The sequence below is a fragment of the Schistocerca gregaria genome, chromosome 3 (genome assembly GCF_023897955.1).
Source record: "Schistocerca gregaria isolate iqSchGreg1 chromosome 3, iqSchGreg1.2, whole genome shotgun sequence".
NCBI lineage: Eukaryota > Metazoa > Arthropoda > Insecta > Orthoptera > Acrididae > Schistocerca > Schistocerca gregaria.
Window position 1 is genome coordinate 913,091,408 of NC_064922.1, and position 27,759 is coordinate 913,119,166.

Below are 27,759 nucleotides of genomic sequence, written 5' to 3' on the forward strand. Positions count from 1 at the left end.
ATAAACTTCGAACATCAACTGGGGCAGTAAATTAATTTTTCACATCTCTGTTTCTCTCAACAAGCCTAAAATAACTCTTTAATGGTGGTGAGAATATGAAATGTCGCTCGTAAGAAAAGCATTAAACAGTAACAGCAATGGTGACAAAGTTTGTCACTAAGCATATGCCTGGATTTATTCTTATGGTTTAACCACTTAGCTGCTGTGATGTTTTTGGTTTAATTCAACATGTTCATCAGATTTTGCTTTTTCTGTTTGAGCACAAAGCACGAACTCTCAAAAAAGCGTGTTTTGAATGTATAATTTGGGGTCATAGCATGTCAAAAAATAGCTTTTTTACCTTGTACCCAATACCAATTTCCATTTTTTGAAGAGTTTTTACTTGCTGTTACACATCTGTAATTTAAGAACTGATGAAATTCATTACAGAATTATTGTATAAACATTTTACTGTACATTTAATTTCCTTCACTTAGACCGATTTTATACAGAGTATAGGAGGGATTGTGATTCGTTTGACATTTTCCTCAATTCTGCATTTCCTTCAATTTTGTGTTTTTTAAGTCTGACCACATGACAACATAAAATAGGGATTTCAGTGCAGTGTTTTAGTCTTACTTTGTTCCACAACAATGCATTGTTTGCCAACATAAACTTTACATTCATAAGATCTAAGCTCATGACTGAAGAGGCTAAAGGAGAACACTGAAACTCTCCTTTTTGAATGTGATGTATGTTTAGCACAACAGGAACCCAATATGTTGGCTTTTATTTTTAAAAATGAAACAGTGTCTTGACAATTGCAAATGTGTGTTGTAATACACTGTAAGAAACTAGACCTACTATATACAGCATACAAATGAAAATAAATGGAATTTAAAAACAGCAGTGACAGAAAATTTAGTTTTATTGTAACCTTTTGCATGCAGCTTTAAAGGACAACCTACACAAAGCAAATATGGAAGATAATGTTACATTAATAAAGGTTTTTCAGGCTTCCAGCCACGTCAAGTGGTGACTGTCTTCTGGTTGCTGCTGCTGTCCTTATATAGCCTTACTGCCTTCCGTGACGTCACTGGTACCCACTCTGGCACCATATACAGTAATGTTTCTGTTGCGTAGCCACCATGCCTGCATCAACCTTTCAGTGGCCGGGTCCCACGCTGTGCTTAGCTGCAGGCTGCCATCTTTATTGAGCATGGTGTCACAAAGTTTTATTTCGATTGCTTCTTTTATTACGCTATCCCAAAAACTGTTAGTCCAGATGATAATAGAATGCAATATGATGACCGTTTTCTAATGCATGCTCTGCTACCGCTGATTTCTCTGGGTACTGTAGGCAAAAACATCTCTCGTGTTCTACACAGCACTGCTCAATGGCATACACAGTCTGTCCAATATAGAACCATCCACACCCACATGATATTTTGTATACTCCTGGCATTTTGAGGCCTGCATCATCTTTCAAAGGCCTCAAGAGTTGTCAAATTTTTGCTGGAGTCCTCAGCTTATCTTTTGTGTTGTTGAGCCACAGAACGGCGAGAACACAAACTTCTTAGAGTCCTCCTTGGAGTCTTTCTGCTTACATATTTTCAGGAAGATAGCTTGCCAAATCTGGCAGTTGTTGTAGCTGTTTTCCTTGAATACTTTCCGTAAGTGGCTCAATTCCTTCAGCAAGTCTTCAGAATTTGAGACGGTTTCGGCTCGATACACAAAGGTCCTCAGAACAGAACTTGACTGCAACGGATGGTGATAGCTGTTAGCGTGCAGATATCAGTATGTGTGGGTGGACTTCCGGTAAATCCTGTAGATGAGACACCCATTTGCTTTGTGGCAGATGAGGACATCAAGGAACGACAAGGCACCATCTGTCTCTATCTCCATCATGAACTTGATGCTGTCATGGATGTTGTTGATGTGGTCCAAGAATTCTCCCAGCTTTTCACATCCATGTGACAGACAACAAACGCGTAATTGATGTAACAATAAAAGCAACTAGGCTTTTCAGGAGCCGTGTCCAGGGAAATGTTTTCAAAGTACTCCATGAACAGATTGGCTACAACTGGAGCTAATGGGCTTCCCACCATAATATTGTCCTTCTAGAAATATTCTCCATCATAGAAGAAATCCAATGACGTCAGAGTACACTTAAATAAATCCACAACACTGTCGTCAAAAAACTGGGAGAGCAGATCTATAGAGTCTTTAATGAGAACGTGCATGAACAATGGCACTACATCAAAGCTGACCATAAAATCCTCTTCTCCAAGATGCACGCATTTAATTTGATTGGTGAAGTCGGCTGCATTCTCGATGTGTTGCACACAGTGACCAACATGCAGGGTAAGGAGGTTGGCCACATGTTTCGCGAGTCTGTAAGTCGGCGATGCAATGCTGCTCATGATGGGGCATACTGAAGTGTTCTTCTTGTGAACCTTTGGAAGGCCATACAATGCAGGTGGTCTAGGTGACAGAGGGAGGAGCTTTTTGATGACATTCTCTTCCAGCAAAGACCTTTGAGAAGCTGTGACGTCTTCCTCATTATTCTTGTCATTGAGTCCTTTGACTGTTTTTTGATATGTTTCCTCCTCCGGCATCAACCAAATATTCGCGTTATAGTTGGCTTGTTCCATAATGATGGCTGCATATCTCTTGTCAGCTGGCAGAACTATGAGGTATGGATCATTACGGAGTTCACAAAGACCATTACGCTCAGCTCTTGTCATGCTCAAAGTTGGCAGCTTGGGTTTAGAAAGAATGCAGCTCGTTTCTGGGTCAACTTCTTCCGCAGTTTCACTGGGCATCTTGTGAACTGCTTGTTCCGCTCCACCTATTATGTCAGCAAAAGGTATACTCTGCAGCAATGATGCATAATTAACTCCCTTATTGAGAGCTGACATGGCAACCGCATTGATGTTTCTGGTCGCCATGTTGATAGTGGCATGTACTGTTGTTTTCTGCACTGCTCCATGCTGTTGCTGAGAAAGCTGGCCAAATTTCATTTTCTATCTTTCTGCGGTTGTCCTCTGTGATGACATTTGTTGTGCAACTGTGGCTGCATCAATCCATTCCCAATCCAAAGCCAAGAGTGACTCTGACAACCACAAGTGGATGGTCATTAGCTCACATTCGTTTGTATCCAACAGCTTTCTAGTATGATGTATCCTCTCTTGCATCAGGGCAAACCTGGCATGACGAATTGTTCTCTTGGCAGCAGTAGTGTTAATATGGTGGCTCACATAGGCAAAACATGGAATAGTCTTCTCTTCATGGCAGGATAATAGAAAGGCTAGAGAACTTAATGAATTAGCCTTCTTAACACACAGCTTCCCCAGGTGTTTGATGTAGCGCCACTTTTCCTCCCCACAGAGGTCCGTAACATAGGAGTGCATAGTTTCACAGCGATATTTACTAATAAAAATTTTTCGGACTTCCAGCCACATTAAGTGGTTTAAAATCCATGAGCTTTCGGCTGAGTACTCTTCAGCCATTGTCTTCTTGTCGCTCCTGCTCCTGCCATCTTTATATAGCTGTGCTGCCTTCTGTAATGTCACTAGTGCCCACTCCGGCACCATATATGGTAATGTTTGTGTTGTGCAGCTGCCGTGAAACTATGCACTGCTATATAATGCTACATTATAAACTAAAACTATGGTGAGGTAATCAGGTTTTAATACTGTGTGAAGCAAGGAAGTTAACATAAAAATAGCAGCAAAATATTTATAAATACAAAAAGACAAGAATAATAAAAATTTATAAGTGATTTCACGAAGCTACAAAAAACAGTGTTAAAAATACAGAATGTCTCCATTTATGAGGTAACATTTTTTTAATGTATTCAGTGTATCTTTTATTAATTGTTCTGTAAGCATGTTCATTTTTAGTCACAAAAAATGAGCACCTGAAAAACTGAAAGGGCTTTAATACTACCACAGTCTACAAAGTTCCATTAAACAAGTATGTACTGTAAGGCATGTACATTGAACTTGCAAGAAAACATATAACTCACACTAACTTAAGAACACTGTGAGGGCTAAACAATGTATTGCTTTGAGAACAAAATACTACAATTCTGTATCTTCTGTGTGTGACTGATTCTTTTGCTTTTTAAGGTGATATTTGTAACCTGGTTGCTGTGATTTCTGTTTTATAACAGTTGATGTGTTTGTGAGTGGAACATAGGTTCCACAAATGATGAACACAATCTTTGAAATCAAAATTGGCATTTTCACTCAGATCGCCCTGAAGTAATTTAAACTTCAGAGGGTATGTCTGACCTTTTGCAATGAGTGTGTATTTTCATGTTATAAGACACATCACTTGACACCATTTGCTGTGTGTGGAATCTGTGGACAAATGACTACCAATTGATCATTTTCTTATCCTATGAGAAATGATGAGTAAGTGATGAATAAATATTTTATGCAATACACAGGATTTAGGTTGGTCAGAATGTGCACATACTAGTTCAAGCAGCACACTTGAATACAGTGCATCTCAAATATTTAGCATCAGTATTATAAAGTGGCAGAGGATCCTAAACTTTGTAATTCAAGACACAAAAGCAATGCTCACAAATGAATATGTCATATAATACAAGGTCTTCTCTCAGGCATGTGTTTGTTAATGAATTTGATACAAAACATAATAGCTGTCAGCTGTGATGCTGGTGGCACTATCCTGAAAAACAATATGCAATTATCTGTGATGCATAGATTGTGAACCTGACCACTTTTTAGACTTCCTCACAGGAACTTGCAGCTATGTACTTAATGTTAGGTGCAGCAGGATTCATAGAGCCAGAGAAGTCAATTGAATGTACAGATAAAATATCTATAGCATGTGTCCCTAATTAGAAGAAATTTATCAGTGTGAATAGAAACTGGACAGGAAACTAGGTTGTTCACTATTGAAGCCGCAGAGACCTGTCTGAAGTTCTACACAAAGAATTGTTTACACAGGATGATTTGAAGAGATGCTGTTGGATCAATTGGGAGAGCAGTCATAAATAATCACTCATCGACTATTTCATGAAATGAACACTTTGAAGGATGTGGTGTGGAGAGTAGAGTCAGAGGAGCGATCACGCTCCAATCATACGACAGCATGTACTAGCGAGAGAGCTAAATGATTTTGATACCACAGTCAATTCTTTCAATGGATCATCCAGTGCAGAAATGCAGTACCTAACTTTCTAGTTTGTAAGTATACATATATAAACGTAAGTCCCCTAGTTGCTTCTCTCTGTATGTCCCAGCTGATCTCAAGGAGCACAGAAGGAATTTTCGTATGGTCTTATCAACAGGTAGGCTCGTTAACAAGTAAGATTTGTGTATGTCAGTTATAAACATTCCATGCAAATTGGATGAACTATGATGAATTAAAGTCAATCACCAGTGTGAAAACGATTGTCATTTTAGCAGTGAATGGCAGAACTTGCAGCATGGGCTCTTGCTGCATTATCCAGAGCTTCTGTTTCAACTTCACTGCTCCCTGTAGCAGAAACAATTTTATGCTCACTCCAAGACACCATTGTCACTATTGTGTGACCTATTGTTGTTTTCTCTTTTGGAGTTTGTACATTTTATGCTGCCTACACATCTTCATGAATCAATTCAATGTTGTCCATTACAGACATGAAGTGACATCTAAGTGAGACACACACCAGCCCACTGAACCCCACAGAACTATTATTCCCAATATCTCCACATCTGTAATCTTCTTCTTCTATTCTTTTATAAATAAAGGTTCGTTATCACATTTTTCTGTCTCTAGATGAAGGCAAATGTCAGGAATTACTGTAGGGATTTTGATATGGTTCTCACTATTACACTGATTCAAGGTGGATAGGGCAATGTGGTAGTGCAGAGCTTCCATGATTGCCACAAGATGTCACTCTGAATGCTTATTAAATATGGAACACCAAATGTGCCTTCTGAGAACTTTCCTGCTGCATGCTGCTTAAATCATTTAAATTATTTGAAAGTGATGTTATTCAGTTCTTTTACATTGTTCTCCGAATTTCAATCATAATTTTTGTGCATTGGCCCATAAATGAAATTACTTTATGCCAGGAAAGTCACCTGGCCACTCTTTCAACTATAACGGTGTTTTCATTTGGCACAAAAGCAATATATGTGTGATGAAAATAAAAAAATAAATAAAAACGAAAGCATCCAGAAGACAGTCATATGTCAATGTAACATGATAAAAGTTCACACCATGGAGGTGTATGTAAACAATTAGGTATTCAATTCCCTGTGACAAGTAGAATGGTCAACGGTGTGCACTATTGTTGTTTATGTTTAGCGTTGTTATCAGGCCTGGTAAGGTACACAATAGGCCTGAAAAGATTCAGATGTTGAGTCATCAATGTGAAAAAAATGGATATCCTGCATACTCATGTGGGATAATGTTATAAGCACATGGTAGAGTTTGAAAGGGGCCTTGCTGTGGGTCGTCACGCAGTCAGGTGGTCACATTGTGTGATATCCAGATTTGTGGGTACTTGTATGTGACAGTGGCCCAATGATGGATTGTATGGGAATGTGAAGGCAGATATACTCATTGTAGAGGTTCTGGATGACCATGTCTGACCACCACAATGTAACCCATTCACATCTACATTGCCATTCACTAACAAGTAATGGACTCCCTGCCGCAAGCTGTCAACCCACATCATTTGTCAAATACTAAGTAGCAGCTGAACTAGAAAATTACTGTCCACCTACAGGCAGCCATTAACATCACAACAAAAATGGCAGCATTTGGAGTGATGCCATGACTGGGAAGCATGGACTGATGACGACGAATGGTCCTGTAGTGTGTTATGTGATGAACTGAGATTCTGCACTACACCAGATGACCATTGTGAGCAAGCGTGGCAGTGATGTGGGAAGGAGTCCCATTCTTTCAATGTCTTGCAGAGGCATCATGGTGTGGGGAGCTATCAGTTATGACCTCAGGTCACAGCTGGTAGTGATTAGGAAACTCTGACAGAACAATGGTACATCACAGATTTCCTGTGTACTCATCTGTTACTTCACATGCAACAGTATGATGGGTTCATTTCCAGCACAATGTTCATATACATCTGGCACATATCGTTTTGAACTCTCTGCATGGTGTTGAAATTCTGCAATGACTGGCAACATCCCCATATCTGCCCCTACAGAACAAATGTGGTACGAGATCAGTTCTGATTTAGCCTCCTCAAGTGAGGATACAGTGGCTTTATGACACCCTTCCCAACTGAACCACTGTGTGCATCCAGGCCAGTCTAGGTGCACTGTCAAATTGATATGTGACCTGATTCAGCCAAGTTCTTTGTAAATTTGACTTGATTTTGTAATCCCTGAAATAACTTTATACATCCTCTCAATCCATGAAGTTTCATAGCATTTTCTCCTCTCTTACGGATGCTTCACTTTTTTGTCTAATAAGTGTTTATTTACTGCCACCCAGTTGTAATGCCACACCTTATGCAATGTCCATTTGAGATCTGCTGACACAGTTGTTGGAGACTACCACTAACAGTGTCCCACTTAAACATTTACAGCCCATGAACAACTGATCAACAGATGCTCTAATCATAGTTGATTCTGTTCAATGGCCACTGCAATCTCTGAATCTGTTTTATAAGATTTTAAGTACCTTTATCACTCTACAATAGACAACACAAGCATTGTAAAGGGTGTGGCAAATTTTTATGTGCTGTAGGAACACATGTGCTGATACAGGCAGCCGCCACTTGAAACAGTTACTACGAGTTGTTGCTATACGATATATATTTTTTGACAAACTCAAAATTCATAGTGAATCTTTAGTTTTTCATATCAAAATACTCATTTTAGGATCTTCTATATCTGTGTAATTTTTCTCCTAAAGGTTTGGAGTATACTGTATATTAATTATCATGGCACTTCACTCCAGGTGTTTCACAGGTGTCTAACACGAACAATTCTTGTCCGTGTAGTAAAGAGAAAATTAACATATATTGGACAAACATACAAGTTTTGTGATACCATCTGGAAGTGAAATAAGAAATGGAAAAAAAGCTATGTTGCAGGATATACTAATTTGTCCCTTAAGATACAAAGAAATCGTCTTTCTCAGAGCAACAAACACAAGCAGAACAAGCCATTCTTAAACAACATAACGAAATGTAAAAAATAGCATACTGCACCAGATCTGAGCTCAGTATGTCGCATTTGGAACATCTGATGCTACTGTACTCTTAGATTAGCTTGACCGGTAATGTAGGAACTAATTCTGATATACATCCTCCAACATATTAATTACAAATACACTTTTGTTGAATCTACCCTACAATTTACTATGTACACATTTATATTGGGCTAATTCACTGAGCAAATAAACAAAAAATAAAATACAGATATCAACTGATTGCACAACAAATGTCAGAGCAACTAAGCAAAAAGTCTTCAATCCTTTGATACTGATCATTATTGTTGTTGTTGTTGTTGTTGTCTTCAGTCCTGAGACTGGTTTGATGCACTTCTCCATGCTAATCTATCCTGTGCAAGTTTCTTCATCTCCCAGTACCTACTGTAGCCTACATCCTTTTGAATCTGCTTAGTGTATTCATCTCTTGGTCTCCCTCTATGATTTAACTCCACGCTGCCCTCCAATACTAAATTGGTGATCCCTTGATGCCTCAGAACATGTCCTACCAACCGATCCCTTCTTCTAGTCAAGTTGTGCCACAAACTCCTCTTCTCCCCAATCCTATTCAATACCTCCTCATTAGTTATGTGATCTACCCACCTAATCTTCAGCATTCTTCTGTAGCACCACATTTCAAAAGCTTCCATTCTCTTCTTGTCCAAACTATTTATTGTCCATGTTTCACTACCCTACATGGCTACACTCCATACAAATACTTTCAGAAACGACTTCCTGACACTTAAATCTATACTTGATGTTAACAAATTCCTGTTATTCAGAAACGCTCTCCTTCCCATTGCCAGTTTACATTTTATATCCTCTCTACTTTGACCATCATCAGTTATTTTCCTCCCCAAATAGCAAAACTCTTTTACTACTTTAAGTGTCTCATTTCCTAATCTAATTCCCTAAGCATCACCCGACTTAATTCGACTACATTCCATTATTCTCGTTTTGCTTTTGTTGATGTTCATCTTATATCCTCCTTTCAAGACACTGTCCATTCCGTTCAACTGCTCTTCCAAGTCCTTTGCTGTCTCTGACAGAATTACAATGTCATCGGCGAACATCAAAGTTTTTATTTCTTCTCCATGGACGTTAATACCTACTCTGAATTTTTCTTTCATTTCCTTTACTTCTTGCTCAATATACAGATTGAATAACATCGGGGAGAGGCTACAATCCTGCCTAGCTCCCTTCCCAACCACTGCTTCCCTTTCATGCCCCTCGATTCTTATAACTGCCATCTGGTTTCTGTACAAATTGTAAATAGCCTATCGCTCCCTGTATTTTACCCCTGCCAACCTAAGAATTCGAAAGAGAGTACGCCAGTCAATATTATCAAAAGCTTTCTCTAAGTCTACCAATGCTAGAAATGTAGGTGTGCCTTTCCTTAATCTATTTTCTAAGATAAGTCATAGGGTCAGTATTGCCTCACGTGTTCCAATATTTCTGCGGAATCCAAATTGATCTTCGCCGAGGTCGGCTTCTACCAGTTTTTCCATTCGTCTGTATTTTGCAGCTGTGACTTATTAAACTGATAGTTCGGTAATTTTCACATCTGTCGACACCTGTTTTCTTTGGGATTGGAATTATTATATTATTCTTGAAGTCTGAGGGTATTTTGCCTGTCTCATACACCTTGCTCACCAGATGGTAGAGTTTTGTCAGGACTGGCTCTCCCAAGGCTGTCAGTAGTTCCATTGGAATGTTGTCTACTCCCAGGGCCTCGTTTCGACTCAGGTCTTTCAGTGCTCTGTCAAACTCTTCATGCAGTATCGTATCTCCGATTTCATCTTCATCTACATCCTCTTCCATTTCTATAATATTGTCCTCTAGTACTCCGCCCTTGTATAGACCCTCTATATACTACTTCCACCTTTCTGTTTTCCCCTCTTTGCTTAGAACTGGGTTTCCATCTGAGCTCTTGATATTCATACAAGTGGCTCTCTTTCGTCCAAAGGTCTCTTTAATTTTCCTGTAGGCTGTATCTATCTTACCCCCTAGTGAGATAAGCCTCTACCTCCTTACATTTGTCCTCTAGCCATGCCTGCTTAGCCATTTTGCACTTTCTGTCGATTTCATTTTTGAGATGTTTGTATTCCTTTTTGCCTGCTTCATTTATTGCATTTTTATATTTTCTCCTTTCATCAATTAAATTCAATATTTCTTCTGTTACCCAAGGATTTCTACTAGCCCTCGTCTTTTCACCTACTTGATCCTCTGCTGCCTTCACTACTTCATCCCTCAGAGCTACCCATTCGTCTTCTACTGTATTTCTTTCCCCCATTCCTGTCAATTGCTCCCTTATGCTGTCCCTGAAACTCTGCAATTTCTTCAGTTTTAATCTACAGTTCATAACCAATAGATTGTGGTCAGAGTCCACATCTGCCCCTGGAAATGTCCTACAATTTAAGACCTGGTTCCAAAATCTCCGTCTTATCATTATACAGGGTGTTACAAAAAGGTATGACCAAACTTTCAGGAAACATTCCTCACCCAAAAATAAAGAAAAGACGTTATGTGGACATGTGTCTGGAAAAGCTTAATTTCCATGTTAGAGCTCATTTTAGTTTCTTCCACCTACGCTCAATGGAGCATGTTATCATGATTTCATACGGAATACTCTACCTGTGCTGTTGTGTCGTACTTTACAAATACGACACAACATGTGGTTCAAGCACGATGGAGCTCCTGCACACTTCAGTCAAAGTGTTCGTACGCTTCTCAACAACAGATTCGATGACCGATGGATTAGCAGACGTGGACCAATTCCGTGGCCTCCCCCCTCTCCTGACCTCAACCCTCTTGCCTTTCACTTATGGGGGCATTTGAAAGCTCTTGTCTACGCAACACCGCTACCAAATGTAGAGACTCTACGTGCTCGTATTGTGGATGGCTGTGATACAATACGTCATTCTCCAGGGCTGCATCAGCGCATCAGGGTTTCCATGCGACGGAGGGTGGATGCATGTATCCTCGCTAACGGAGGACATTTTGAACATTTCCTGTAACAAAGTGTTTGAATTCACGCTGGTACGTTCTGTTGCTGTGTGTTTCCATTCCATGATTAATGTGATTTGAAGAGAAGTAATAAAATGAGCTCTAACATGGAAAGTAAGCGTTTCCGGACACATGTCCACATAACATATTTTCTTTCTTTGTGTGTGAGGAATGTTTCCTGAAAGTTTGGCCGTACCTTTTTGTAACACCCTGTATAATCTATCTGATACCTTTTAGTATCTCCAGGACTCTTCCATGTATACAGCCTTCTTTTATGATTCTTGAACCAAGTGTCGGCTATGATTAAGTTATGCTCTGTGCAAAATTCTAACAGACGGCTTTCTCTTTCATTTCTTAGCCCCAATCCATATTCACCTACTACGTTTCCTTCTCTCCCTTTTCCTACTGTCAAATTCCAGTCACCCATGACTATTAAATTTTCTTCTCCCTTCACTACCTGAATAATGTCTTTTATCTCATCATACATTTCTTCAATTTCTACTGATTTCTACTGATCATATTAGAATACATTCTGCTCACTTTTTGTGTCAGGAAACATACAGAAATCCTCTCTGGAACAGCTTTCTAAATAATTTGTACACATAAGTTAATAAATACCTCAAAATCAATATTATCAGCCTCAAATTTATTTGTATAAACACATACAAATTGCATGAAAACAGAGTGCACAGTTACATACACAAATACAGTAGTGCATAATATGTTACAATGTATATACCTATATACACTAGTATATTAACAAAGAGACATTAACAGTAAGTTTCAAGATAAATTAAATACAACACACACTTACAATAACAATAAAAATAGGGCTGCTATTAGATATTTCAACATTATAAAATGAAAATTACAATGCATATGTTGATTACATTAGAACAATCACTTTCTCAAACACTCATGTTAAACTATTAAATTATTGTCAAAAATATATAAATATAATATTTCTCACTCTTTTATCACATCAAAAATACTTCACTTTCTTTAGAATAATCATCAGTTTCACCCCCTCAACAGCACAGAAAGATCACAGAGAAAGCTGCTCTATCATTTGTATTTGTTACAAAGAAGAAATATCAGTCACCTCTATTCGCGTTGGCTGTGCCAACTGCACCAACAATGTTTCACCTTCTTCTCTCAGTTTTATGTCTTGCAGAGATGCAATAATATTTTCATGTTCATCAGGATTACGAAAATGCAACATAGCGAACCCTTTTGACCCTTTCCATGTGATGTCTTTGGGCCGAACACCCCTTTCAGCAAGTGCTGCTTTTAATTCTCGGACTCTTACATCTGTTCCAATATTATCCACACGTAGACTGAAGTTAAATGCATTTCTTCGATGTGCTCTACGTATTCTGTATTGGTCTTTGCTTCTTTCTGGATCCTGTACTTCCCTTTCATCAACATTTTCAGGACTCTGGCTTGCTGGTATCTCAACTGGTCGTTTGCGAGTACGTCTGCGTCTTGATCGCTCTTTTATATGATTTTCTGCTTCACCTTTTGTACAATCGGGAGTGGCTGCATTGTTAGTTTCCACTCCTGGCTCAGGACTAGGGCCGACAGGACCATTAGCTGAATCCCGTCTGGAGTTACGACGCCTCCGCCGATGAAACATCCGCGAACGCTGTCCAGCTGTAACATCACCAGGAACACTTTTACTCATATGCTCTCCATTGACTTTAATGTTATCACTGCCATCAGCAGCTGATTCTTCAACTGGAGCCTGAGAGTCACTATCTCCACGACTCCGTTGCTTGTTCCTGTTCCTGCGTTCTCTATTTCTGTTTGGCCTCACTGGTGGTCTTTGAGAAAGATGTTCATCATCATCAGGGCCAACTTCCTTCAGGGTACAGTCTTTACCTTCGCTGCAAACAGAAGACAGAAACTTATATCAAATGGAAATTTCACTTGAGAAAGCTTTAAAATTCCAGAATGAAATTTTCACTCTGCAGCAGTGTGTGCACTGATTGAAACTTCCTGTCAGATTAAAACTGTGTGCTGGACTGAGACCTGAACTGGGACCTTTGCCTTTCATGGGCACTTGTCCGCAAAAGGTAAGGTTCCCAAATTCAAGTCTTGGTCCTGCACATGGTTTTAATCTGACAGGAAGTTTCAGCATTAAAATTTTAAGACAAAATGGCTGACCAGACCTTCTCAGAACAGATGGGACTGGGGTCTGGGTGACTTGTTTTTCCTTTTTAACCTTCACAGTTTTTATTTATTTATTTATTCGTAGGACCAAATTAAGGAGAAGTCTCCATGGTCATGGAACGAGTCAATACATGAAATTGTAACACAATAGTAGAAACAGATAAAATGAAATATAAGAAACATATTCAGCAACAAGTCGTAAGTTTAAATAAAGAAAAACAACAATGTAGCACTGGAATTTGCTTAATTTTTCAGCTCTTCCAGGAGCTCCTCGACAGAATAGAAGGAGTGAGCCATGAGGAAACTGTTCAGTTTAGACTTAAAAGTGTTTGGGCTACTGCTAAGATTTTTGAGTTTTTGTGGTAGATTATTGAAAATGGATGCAGCAAAATACTGCACTCCTTTCTGCACAAGAGTCAAGGAAGTGCATTCCACATGCAGATTTCATTTCTGCATGGTATTAACTGAGTGAAAGCTGCTAACTCTAGGGAATAAGCTAATATTGCTAACAACAAATGACACTAAAGAAAATATATACTGTGAGGGCAATGTCAGAATTCCCAGATTATTGAATAGGGGTTGACAAGAGGTTCTCGAACTTACACCGTATATAGCTCGAACAGCCTGTTTTTGAGGCAAAAATTCCCTTTTTGAATCAGAAGAATTACTCAAAAAATAATACCATACGACATAAGCGTATGAAAATATGCAAAGTAGACTTCTTTTCATGTTGAACTGTCACTTATTTCAGATACTGTTCTAATGGTAAATAAAGCAGCATTTAGTTTCTGAACAAGATCCTGAACATGGGCTTTCCACAACAGCTTACTATCTATCCGAACGCCTATGGACTTGAACTGTTCCGTCGCACTTATAATAGAATATTGCTGCGCGGTGTGGGATCCTTGCCAAGTGGGATTGACGGAGGACATCGAAAGGGTGCAAAAACGGGCAGCTCATATTGTATTATCACATAATAGGGGAGAGAGTGTGGCAGATATGATCCGCGTGTTGGGATGGAAGTCATTACAGCAAAGACGTTTTTCGTCGCCGCGAGACCTTTTTATGAAATTTCAGTCACCAACTTTCTCTTCCGAATGCGAAAATATTTTGTTGAGCCCAACCTACATAGGTAGGAATGATCATCAAAATAAAATAAGAGACATCAGAGCTCGAACAGAAAGGTTTAGGTGTTTGTTTTTCCCGCGCGCTATTTGGGAGTGGAATAGTAGAGAGATAGTATGATTGTGGTTCGATGAACCCTCTGCCAAGCACTTAAATGTGAATTGCGGAGTAGTCATGTAGATGTAGATGTAGATGTATATTCAGAAAGTGATTATTAAATACTGTACATATATGTGACTTATCAGTAACATGGTCATTCCAACTACACACTGATTCTATATTCTCAACCTGTCTCTGAAGAGCTGCCACTTCCTTTACGACTGACCATATGGTTTTAATTTTATCCTGAGACTTAGCTATTCTATCTGCATACCAAATACTTTTTGCCTTCCCAATAACATTTTTAAGCACCTTACAATACTGTTTGTAATGGGCTGCTGCATTTAGATTTTGACTGTTTCTAACATTTTGATATAATTGCCACTTTGTTCTACAAGATATTCTTACCCCTCTAGTCTGCCACCCAGGCTGCCTGTTTGTGCTAGTACCCTGTTTTGAACATTCTAACAGAAAGCAACTTTCAAAGAGCATGAGAAAAGTCTTGAGGAAAGCATTATATTTATCGTCTACTGTATCAGCACTATAAACATCTTGCCACTCTTGTTCCTTGATAAGGTTTACAAAGGTCTCTATAGCAACTGGATCAGCTTTCCTAAACAGTTGATAACTATATTTAACATGTGTTGCAGCACAAAAATCTTTTAGAGTTAAAATTTGTGCATCATCATCTGAAAGGCCATTCACTTTTTTGCTAATAGAATGCCCTTCTAGTAATGAGGAATGAGGAATGAACAAAAATGTTGTCTATGGTTGTTCTACTGTTCCCTTGCACTCTCGTTTGAAAGAATAGGATTTGCATAAGATTATATGAATTAAGAAGGTCTACCAGCATCCTTTTCCTTGCACACTCACTTATATAATTAATATTGAAGTCACCACATATAACAAACTTTTTGTATTTCCTATAAAGTGAAGCAAGAACCTCCTCTAGCTTTAGCAAAAATGTTGTGAAATCAAAGTCTTGGGGATCTATAAATAACAACAGTTAGAAATTTAGCTCCACTAAATTTAACCACACCTGCACAACAGTCAAATACCTTTCAGTTCAGTGCTTTGAAACATCAATTGACTCGAATGGGATGCCGTTTTTCATGGCTACTCCCCTGCACTGCAAAGAGCCCCTAGAAAAGCAGCCAGCCAACCTGTATCCTGGTAAAGGAAGCCTCTGAATTATCTCCTTATTTAAGAAGTGTTCAGATATACCAATACTTTCAGAGTCAACATCTATAAGCAGTTCACTAACTTTATCTCTAATACCTTATATATTTTGATGAAATAATGAAATATACTAATTCCCTCATACCTAAGCTTTGTCGAAAGTGGTTCCTTTGTTAGAGACTTCCCTTAAGCAGGAATACCTATCAGCTGACTTCAATCTAAAAAAAGGTGCAGCTCTAACACCCACTACTACTGGAATTTTTCCATGAGTGATCCCACCACCCCAACCTATGCTGTCACCTATAAGCTTTGCCAACCTCCCCTTCCCATACCTGTTGAGGTGCAGGCCATGTCTAGTGAAACTCGTCCTGCTGCTAGACTCCGCCGACACCACTGAATTGTGACCCATGCCTTCTGTCATCAGTGCACCCCCAAGTCTCACATTATTACGCCTGACAGCTGTATTAAGATGAGGCTGATCATGACTCTGAAACAGTCCCACGAAATGCACATTTGTGTTGCCAGTCTGAGTGGCTGTCTTTTCCAGGTCACCATCTACGTCATACTCCCCATCCCTATCAATATTATTACCAGCCCCACCCACAATCATTACCTGATCCTCTTTAGTATAATCCCCACATAACCCCCCTATGTTAACAGTCTCCTGAGCCAATCCTGCATTAGGCATCACAATGCTGATGACCTGGTACTCATTCCCCAACACTTTCTGCAACTGCTGACCTACACCTCTGCCATGAGAACTACCTAACAGCAGAACCTTCTTCTTTCTCTTCGACTTTACACTGTCCTAGCCACCGTAACTGCTGAGGTTTGCCGCATACTTCCTACATCTCCAGCTACTAGAGATTCCTCACCACTAGACTATGACAGTTGTTCATATCTATTGTAAACACCAATAGTAAAACTATCTGAAAATCTCCTTCTCATAGCAGATCTCTTGCCAACAAACAGCTCCTGTTCCCCAACCCCCTTCTCCCTCCTCATCCTATCTAGCTTCTCCTGTGCGTTTTTCAACTGCACCTGAAGGGCACAGATCTTACGCTCCTGCTCCTCATCAACTTACTCTTGCTACATAACCTGCAATTCCAGGAGAGGATCTTACCAGAATGCCCACTGGCTTCCCCACTGCATTCCCCCAGTGAAAATACTACCAGAATGCCCACTGGCTTCCCCACTGCATTCCCCCAGTGAAAATACTTCGAACAAGTCTCCCACCGCAATCCACTACTCACCAACATACAGCAAAGCCCACACTTCTCACTCACGGTAAAATTTAACAGTTATTGAAACAAGAAAACTACTTTATCTAAGTTCCGCTACTACAATAAGATGATGTTAAAAAACTGACTACAATAATCACAAACTTACTCTACAAGGAAAGTAACAGTCTACCCTCTTCCCTCCCCAAGAAGAGGTAGTAATAATTCCAAAAGCTTGAATAGTTTCTTGTGCTGCTTTTTTATATATATTCTGACAGTAATAATTGCAAGTTGACTTGAGATATGCTCAACTTCAAATAAGATACACCGTCATTAACCAACAACAAACACACTAGCGAGAAGCTCTAAAGAGTCCAACAATGTCTTTAGCTTTCAAACTTATATCTGTCTTGAGAAGCACAAACATGTCTAAAAAGGGTGAGAGTTAAAGGTACAAAAAATAGCTGTGAAAATGAATTAAAATTTTGGAAAATTATGCTGGGAAAAACCAACAATAAATCATTTATGAAATATTAATATCAATCAAATACTGAAATGCACAACACGAAACAAAACTTACGGTTTAATATACCATCGACAACAAGATCATTAGTGACGGAGTGTATGCACTAATACGACAAAGATGGGGGAGCAATTTGGCTGTGTCTATCTCAAAGGAAAATCTAAATATGGATGCTCAAACGTGGATTTGTACTTTGGTCCTCCCATATGTGAGTTGTCAGTGACACCCAGTACAAAGCATTCAACTTCTAAAAGTCCATTTGTGTTATTCCTAGCATCTCAGACATAGAAAATGTATTTCAGGTCACAAGATGGAGTCAAGGGCGGAACAACAGTAAGAAATATATGAATATCACAACACTTAGTATCGTGACTTTTTAGTTCACTGACATAGACAATAAACTGCTAAACAACCACACAATGGCAGAAATTGGATTGAATCTCACTTTCTGTAATTATTTTCCTGTTTTAATTTTTTTAATCTATATAAAATAAGAAAATAACAGAAGAGACAGTTCATGATTCTTAAAAATATTTTTTTGGCTCTCAAAATGGCATGTCATTGGGTTTCTTTATTACTTAACTGAGTGCTTAGTGTAGCCTGAGTACATATTTATTCTAGTTCTATTAACCAATCTCCTCTTTATGTCCACCTCCATCTAGCCCCCCCCCCCCTCCCACTCTCTGCCTCTCCTCCTACCCATCATTTTGTCCGTCTGCCTACTTCCCCCTCTCTCTCTGTCCATCTGCTCTGCCCCCTCAGACCGTCTGTTCCTTCTCCATCTGTCCATCTCCCTCTCTCCCCTTTCAATCCATCTTTCCTGCCACAACGTCTCCTCCTCACTCCCTTCCTCCTCCTCCTCCTTTCTGTTCATCTCCTCCTCTTTAATTCCTCTGCCCCATCTCCCCCCCCCCTCCCACACCCCCCCCCCTCCCATCCTCTGCCCATCTCCGTCTCTCCCCTTTATCTATCTATTTACCGCTCCGCTTCAATCTGTCCATCTCCTCTTCCCCCCTGCCTATCTCTTTCTTCCTCCCCCTCCTCTCTCCATGTTATTAACATCACTCCAAAAAGAGGCTGCTGGTTCTTACCCCCACAGAACTTGTTTCCAGATAGTAAGTAACATGGGTACCAAGACTGGCTGAAATCGATCCAGTGGTTTAGAAGGATCTTTTGAGTATGCACATGTCACATATATTACACATAATTTCAACTAATGTCACACATATTTGTAAACATATTTCATCTGTACCTGTACGTAATTTGGACATGCAGTTTCATTTTCACATGGCTCAATTTCTATGACATAGTATTGCCTGAATTTTATGTCATAAAATAATATAATTTTGCAGGAACATTCAGTGGATATTGTCTGTTAAAGTAAAACATCATGCATAATGCAGCAATTTTTCACACATCGCAGTGTGTATGACGTCACATCTCCTGGACTGTGTGTCGCACGATGATATAATTTTGAAATACAATAGCAACATATGTGGACACTGTCCACAAAATTTGTTGCGAGTAGAATAAATTAAATGTCATGCATAATGAAGCAGTTTTGGTGTGTGAACAGTGGAAATGTAGTACGCGACAAACTTTTTTCCTTTCATCTTTTTATGGGGGTTGTCAGTGAGAAAAAGTTTCGTAAAGGCTTGAAAATACAGGGTGTACATAAAGTCCGAGAACACTTTCAATTATTTATTGCACAAGAACCAAACATTGCACAGTTATCATACATATGTCATTTCGAAGAGAATCCCTGAAAGTTGTTTATGATGTATACCACCACAGCGTAGTTTGGTAATTTACCGATAGTCAGCACTAGTCACAAACATGGCAAGTTCAGGTGTGGAACAAGCTGTTATATGAAATGACCATCCCGATCACCAGATCTCACTCTGTGTGACTTTTTTCTATGGGGACAGACACATTAAAGACCTGGTGTATGTACTGCCTCCACCACGTGGTGTAGCAGAGCTCCTAAGAGAATACAGAAGTGATTGCCAAAGTCAACAATGCCATGCTGGGACAGGTATGGTAAGAATTCGAGTACCATATTGACGCCTGCTAGGTCACTCATGATTCGCATATCATATGGGGGAAAAAAACACCTTTCAGAGTTTCTCTTCAAAATGCAATATGTGTGACATCTGTACAATGTTTAGTTCCTGTGTTAGTTCCTGTGCAATAAATAATTCTTTCCAGACAGTAAGTGATGTATGTACCAAGTTCAGTTAAAACTGGTCCAGGATTATCTGGAACACACACACACACACACACACACACACACACACACACACACACACACACACACACACACACACCACATGTTCATTCATTGATTATAATATGTACATATATCCCTTCCAAAGGACTTCCGCTCCAATGAACATCTGCATCCTGTGAGAAAGGGAACCTATGGAGAGATTAATAAATCTTTCATTTTCTGCCACTTTCTCCCATTCCACATGTCATCAAGTGTTCTTAGCAGAGAGTCAGACCAGTTGTTCACATGATCAGTTTTGTCACCATTTGTATGTTTTCAATGGGACTGAAGTTTGACGTAGAAGGGGGTTGGTTGGGAAGAGAAATCTCATTCTGTTCTGCAAAACATTCCTGCACCACTACTGCTGGAAACAAATTAATCCCTAAGGATACCGTTGTTATGCTGATGGAAGCATAACATTGCCCTTAATGTTAGTATAGTCCGACACAACATGTGCAGCCCCAAACCGCTACAGACACATATCCTCTATGAGATGCCTAGCAGATATATGTGGAATCAAAATGGACCACATATAACCTATATACTTGTACTCGACCATGAGTTGCCTGCAAAAAATATTGATTTGTCATAAAATACATGTATTACATTCTGCCAACAACAATAGAGACTCTCCTCAGCAAACATTAACTGAATCATGTCAAACAACCCAATAGTATGTTTCGACTACACTTTTTTTTAAGATTTTGCAATGATATGTTTACAAGCTCAGTAGGCTGGACTAGTGTTCTTACACTCCAATGCCCAGTTCAGGCACACTTACTAGATTCTCCAGTATCATAATATTGTTTTGTGCTTTGTTCTACACTATGCTCTGGAATGCCATATCATGCTCCAGTCTCTGACACTGTCAAATTACCATCTACAGCAAGATCATTGACATGGCTGCAAATAGCCTGTGAATTAAGTGGATGGACCCAAAGAGAGGTGAACAAGTTATCTGGCCAGGAATCATTTACTGTCATTGGCAATTCTAGCAAAATGGAGAAATGGCAACCATAACTTGCCACTTTAAACTATCAGTCAAGGCATCATAAGACCACACATTGGGCAACTTGTGTGTCAATGATGGTAAAATGATGATGAGGACAACATAACCCCCAGTTCACAAGTGGAGAAAATCTCTGACCCAGCTGAGATTAAAACCCAGATACGCTGCATTGCAATTACATGTGCTGACCACTCAGCTAAGGAGGTGGACAGCCATCATTGTGCAATCATCTTCAAATGGCAGTTCTCTAGATTTTCTCAATAATGTTCCTCACAAAGAATATTGCCTTCTTTGCAAGGTTTCCCATGTCAATTGTCAGGGTACCTTCTTATTTTTGCATACTGTTTGAACCTAATGGTAACAAATCTTGCAGCCCACCTCTGAATTGCTTCAATGTCTTTCTTCAATTTGACCTGGTAGGGTACTCGAGCAGTACTCAAGATTGGGTCACACTGGTGTTCTATACACACTTCCCAAAATTTTCCTAATAAACACTCTGTTGATCCATAATTTCATACCAGCCTCATCCAGCCAAACCTTGTCATGTACGTACCTGGAGGTATTTCAGAAGGTTTTTGTGCTCGAAAATGATCATTGGATTACATTTAATACCATCAGAAAAACATGAAAGGACAACATTATAGTGCATTTTTTCATGTCCACTTGTTTTTATTGTTACAGTTTTAGTGTCTTTCATGGCAACAATTGTGTTACTCAGCGCATCAGATGTCAGAGGAGCTTCATCAACCTTTGCTATCTGGCTTAGATTCACACTGGTTTTCCTTCAATGTTCAATAATAAAGTGATGGCAAGATAATATTTTCTCTTCATACTCTTGCAGCATCTCCTGAGATATTTCACTTCTTGTTTGCATGATAAGTCTGTGACACTCCATAAGCCTGCAGCACCAATCAACTGCACCCTTAGAGTCTGTAAAGTTCCACTGTAGCACTTGCTTATGAGCATGCATTTGAATCATTTTTGTATTAATTCTAATGCCATTTTGATAGTGTCCTCAAATACATCCCCAAACATCATCTTTTAGTTTAAATCATTTTGCATTCCGTTCTCTATTTGCACATTTAGTCTTCCTCATTTTTTTTTCAGTTCTTCTTTACTAACCCACTATTTGCGAATGGCTTATTCTGTTGGCGGAGGGCCAAAATGCTGTTCTGTTTCCATGTTGTTCTGCATTTGCTACTACTTTCAATTTATAGCCTGCATCACATGAATACCATTTCTTTATTTCTATTTTTTTTCATTGCAAAACTAGCTACTAAAAAAATATTGTACTGTTACTGATAACACAAATCACTTTCACTTCAAGTCCACTGGCATCGTAGACTGCAAATGATGCATCATGGGTTAGAAAGTGTTCTGAGAATCCCAGCAACTCAAATGCTGCACCAGTGCACAGCTGCTACTAGTTGAATCGAATGTTGCCAGATAGAGACATGTTTCCTGCGGCATCGAATACATGGCTATTTTTAAGGCAGAACATTTTTACATTAATTTTGAGTATAAGATGCACCTGAATTTTGGAGGCAATTTTTCAAAGAAAAAAGTGTATCTTACAGTCCGTAAAATACAGTATTGTTTTTATTATTGTTATTCAGACTGTGGCGAAACAAGCACTGTATCTGTTGTGTGATACAGAGGCAAGCGAGTGTATCGGGACTTACCCCAGCTCACTGCCACTAGCGCCATGTCATCATAATGCGCTTGTGCAAAACATACAAGTATTGCACAAAATTTAAGAATGAACTTAAAAATTAAAGTTGCTTTTCCAAACTTTGTCAACATATGCTTCAGTATATTAATGTTTAAACTATAAAATCTCAGAGTGAACAGATGAATATCTTTCCCTAAATACATCATTTTAAGAAAAAAATAAGTAGCACTAAATAATAGAGCTAGAAAGCCAAAAATTGGCCAGAATGTGCAAATGTATGTCAAAATCAACTGTTACAGGTTTCAACTTGATCAGAACAAAATTTTAATCAGAATCCAGATTTTTTTCGAAAAGTAAGTGGCGCTAAGTAACAAAGCAAGAAAACCAAAAATTCATATGAAGCATCAGTTCGATATAAAAATCTTAATTATGTGACTCCATTAAACTACCTCTAATAGTTTTTGAGTAATTTACTGAAAACTAAATTTGGGGCAAAAATGTCCTAATTTGTAATAGATTAAGTATCAGTTATGTTAATGCTAGAAAGTTATGACTACAGCATGTGATCAAACCCATTAAATAATATAGCTACCACAAGTTTCAAGACTTATAGCAATAACAAACAACACAAGGTTTCTTAAAGCTGTAGTTCAGAGGTAATGTTCCACTGTCAGTTATGTTATAAAAATTCTAGACGGCAAAATTTAAAAGCAGGTGAGCTAAATCTTTTTATGTAATTATTGCTAACTTGCTTCCATTCAATCAAAAATTACAAAGCTTCTAAATTAATACACAACAGTGTCATAACATGTTGCGTGTCCGCCGAAGCGGCTATTTAGAGGTTACTAACGGGGCATAGAGCGGATGACACCGGGTCTTCCCTTGGCTGTCTCCTGTGCCCTTGTATAAATATGGCCTGACAGACAGAGACTTCAGATACATTCAGCCTGAGCCAGAGAGATGTGCATATCACTGCCACTGCGTGGTATGCTTTTTCGACCATTGAGAGCTTACGAAGGAGTTCTGTGCTGTGGCAGGTGCGAAAAGCAAATTGTCATGTGTTGTTTTAAGAACGCAAGCAAATTGTCATGTTATGTGCACCACAGCATGGGAAAGAAGAATGCGTAGAAGAAACCTGCAGCCGCAAGCGGGCCTTCAGCTGTGTGACTCACTGAGTCTGCCGACCAAATCAAGAAGAACCGAGAAGATGCACAGCCTGTCCCCCCTTTGTAAGTTAAATGCAGAGGTGAGTTGACAGCACTGTTTGACTTAATGATGACCTGTGCCAAGAACGAGGTGGTCAACGAGTCTGTCGACTGAGACTTGCTGATCTGCGTTCCGGCAGCAAACTTAGTTGATCACAGGGCGACGAGCATTGTGGCTGCCCATATCGTTGACGATGCCGCCAGTGCGTGAGAAGGCGAAGAAGACGACTAAGGCACTCCTAAGGAATCTGCCTTGGTGCTGTGACAAGGCAATGGTCAACGATGGGCTGCTGCGAGCCGCGTTTGGTAACACAGCCACAAAGCTGCACAACCTGACCAACAAGAAGAGACTGAAACTTCCTGGCAGATTAAAACTGTGTGCCCGACCGAGACTCGAACTCGGGACCTTTGCCTTTCGCGGGCAAGTGCTCTACCAACTGAGCTACCGAAGCACGACTCGCGTCCGGTACTCACAGCTTTACTTCTGCCAGTATCCGTCTCCTACCTTCCAAACTTTACAGAAGCTCTTCTGCGAAACTTCCAGAACTAGCACTCCTGAAAGAAAGGATATTGTGGAGACATGGCTTAGCCATAGCCTGGGGATGTTTCCAGAATGAGATTTTCACTCTGCAGCGGAGTGTGCGCTGATATGAAACTTCCTGGCAGATTAAAACTGTGTGTCCGACCGAGACTCGAACTCGGGACCTTTGCCTTTCGCGGGCAAGTGCTCTACCAACTGAGCTACCGAAGCACGACTCACGTGAAGTTTCATATCAGCGCACACTCCGCTGCAGAGTGAAAATCTCATTCTGGAAACATCCCCCAGGCTGTGGCTAACCCATGTCTCCGCAATATCCTTTCTTTCAGGAGTGCTAGTTCTACAAGTTTCGCAGAAGAGCTTCTGTAAAGTTTGGAAGGTAGGAGACGGATACTGGCAGAAGTAAAGCTGTGAGTACCGGACGTGAGTCGTGCTTCGGTAGCTCAGTTGGTAGAGCACTTGCCCGCGAAAGGCAAAGGTCCCGAGTTCGAGTCTCGGTCGGGCACACAGTTTTAATCTGCCAGGAAGTATCATATCAGCGCACACTCCGCTGCAGAGTGAAAATCTCATTCTGGAAACATCCCCCAGGCTGTGGCTAATCCATGTCTCCGCAATATCCTTTCTTTCAGGAGTGCTAGTTCTGCAAGTTTCGCAGAAGAGCTTCTGTAAAGTTTGGAAGGTAGGAGACTGATACTGGCAGAAGTAAAGCTGTGAGTACCGGACGTGAGTCGTGCTTCGGTAGCTCAGTTGGTGGAGCACTTGCCCGCGAAAGGCAAAGGTCCCGAGTTCGAGTCTCGGTCGGACACACAGTTTTAATCTGCCAGGAAGTTTCATATCAGCGCACACTCTGCTGCAGAGTGAAAATCTCATTCTGATGAAGAGACTGCTCCTCTACGCCATGACTATGCAAACAGCCAATGGTGAGGACAATAACTTTCATTTGTTGTAGCTGATGGGCTTCCCTGTCCCGGCAGAAGCTCTCCCATCTGCCATGGACCCCCAGCCCTAGTGCTTCAAGTGCCAGGGTGAAAGTCACGACACCAAGTATTGCCGCAACGCGGCATGGTGCAACAAATGCTTTGGCACGCACGACAGCCACGCCTGTGACCCCAGCTGAAAAGTAATGCCGACGTGTGCTCAGTGTGGCAGACTGCGTATCATCAGCTGGTGTGGCTGCCCGGCTTTTTCAAGCCACAGTTGTGCCAAAGACGGCGAAGCAGCCATGGCCATACTGACGCAGCGGAAAAGACGACAATGGGCACAAACCAGCCTGGCTCAGCAGAGGGACAGCGCAGAAGGAGCTCCCCTCGCCAGCTGCGGGGATGACTGCCCAGATGTGGATGGATGGGATGCAGCTCATGACCTCGAGAAGATCAGTGGCGTCAACTTCAGCAGAGGCATGGAGGAAGCCAAAGCAGCCCTCAAAGTCATCACAGTGGCAGAGAGGACTGTCTTTGCAGCCACCGTGGCTGCAGAGAAGGATGAGGCCTTGAGGCAACTGCATGCAGTCCTTCCCCAAGGCCTACTTTTAGCAGAAGGTGCTCAAAACCCAGCAAACGCTGTTGCAACAACGCAGAAGGGTGCATGGATGCCTGCCCACTGACTGCCCCAGCAGTTTTGCACGGGAAGGGTGTCAAGAAGGCAGCTGCCACCCCAACAGTAATGACAGCAATACCGAAAGCCATGGGGGCAACCTCTGCAAAGGAAAGAGAAGACAAAAAGGCAGCATATATTGCCCATGTACGAGAGAATAGCCTGCAGCTCTCTGATCAATCTGCGGCACAGTATGCCGAGCAAGCAAAGTTGAGTTGGGAGGAGCAGCTGTGGCAGAACTGCGCCATGCAAGTAACAGGAGACACCGATCAACAGCGAGTTGCTGCTGTTCAGCACCAGCCTGACGATGCTGTGTGAAGTCACTGATGACATGGCGCAGCAGAGGGCTCAAGGCAACACAGTGAGCTGCCAAACCAGACTCCTTATATTACAACAACCTATGGCACTGACACGGTATCTACTTACACAAGACATCTGCTACTGCTCTTTCTACTTACACAAGACATCTGCTACTGCTCTTTCTACCCGACCTAACTTTTCAGAGGCTTTTTTCCCCTTCGTGCTTGCCCTGGCACTATCTTTCATCTGCCCTTCAAACTGCTACCTCTCATTCCACTTTCAAACCTATCTATCTCCAGATAAGAGCGTTTATAAAGAAAAGCAGTGACTTCACTTTGCACCCAGCTCCTGCACAGTCCGTATCAGTCAAGCGCCGGCTTACGCGCAGTCTCGGGTGATGTCACAGCCAGAATGTAAAAAAACACATGTTTTTGGTAGAAATAGGAAGTGAACTCTTGAGAATTGTACACCGTCCTGGATCACTTACAAGGGAACCTCCCCATCGCACCCCCCTCAGATTTAGTTATAAGTTGGCATAGTGGATAGGCCTTGAAAAACTGAACACAGATCAATCGAGAAAACAGGAAGAAGTTGTGTGGAACTATGAAAAAAAAATAAGCAAAATATACAAACTGAATAGTCCATGAGCATGATAGACAACATCAAGGATAGAGTGAGCTCAGGAGCACCGTGATCCTGTGGTTAGCATGAGCAGCTGCGGAACAAGAGGTCCTTGGTTCAAGTCTTCCCTCGAGTGAAAAGTTTAATTTTTTATTTTCTGACAATTATTATCTGTCCGTCCGTCTGAAGCTGCACAGGTACACAGAGTAGTATTTTTTCCGTGATTGTGTGTCAATTGTCAAAGTTCAGGCACTCACACATAATCAACTTCGCTCTCCAAAATTCCAGGGCATGTTCAGATTTGCTTGGACATATGCAGGATTTGACGGTCTGCACATGGAAAAATTTGAAAATGTTAAAAACATATGTTTTGATAAAGCACAGGGAAAACTGTGAGACTGTGAAACTGTTGCATTCATTTGTTGCAGTTTATGTGACAAACATATCAGACATGTTTTCCTGTGGAGGAATCGGTTGGCCTATGACCTTGCGATCAAATGTTTTCGATTCCCATTGGAGAGGCACGTCCTTTCGTCTACTAATCGCATGTTTTTGGGGTGCGGTCGCAAAACACAGACACTAAACTTATTACAGTGAACAGAGACGTCAATGAACGAACGGACAGATCATAACTTTGTGAAAATAAAGAAAGAAAAATTGTCAGTTGAGGGAAGACTTGAACCAAGGACCTCTCGTTCCACAGCTGCGCACACTAACCACGGGACCACAGTGCTCCTGAGCTCACACTATCCTTGATGTTGCCTATCTTGCATGTGGACTACTCAGTTTGTATAATTTGCTTATTTTTTTCATAGTTCCACGCAACTTCTTCCTGTTTTCTCGATTGATCTATGCCCAGTTTTTCAAGGCCTATCCACTGTGCCAACTTATAACCAAATCTGAGGGGGATGCGATGGGGAGATTCCCTTGTTAGATTTCGTAGGAGTAACTGTTTGTGTGCCACCCACAATATTAACAAAACAGCATGGCAAGTGGTGACTTTATTTTCCACATTTGTGGTGAGCAATTAACTTTGATTATCAG

General features: G+C 40.6%; 1 protein-coding gene and 1 non-coding gene across 3 annotated transcripts in view; both read right to left on the bottom strand.

Moving 5' to 3' along the window:
• Nucleotides 1-11,815: 11,815 nt before the first annotated feature.
• The window catches only part of LOC126355427 (methenyltetrahydrofolate synthase domain-containing protein), a 121,711-nt gene continuing 105,767 nt past the window's right edge, over nt 11,816-27,759 (bottom strand). For both annotated transcript variants that reach the window (XM_050005733.1, XM_050005734.1), the window contains one exon: nt 11,816-13,076. In XM_050005733.1, coding sequence (XP_049861690.1) covers nt 12,269-13,076 — 808 coding nt within the window. In that variant the 3' untranslated portion in view covers nt 11,816-12,268. The remainder of the gene's footprint in view (nt 13,077-27,759) is intronic.
• Trnas-cga (transfer RNA serine (anticodon CGA)) lies at nt 24,340-24,414 on the bottom strand. Its single transcript has one exon. It is a non-coding gene; the product is annotated as a tRNA-Ser (tRNA).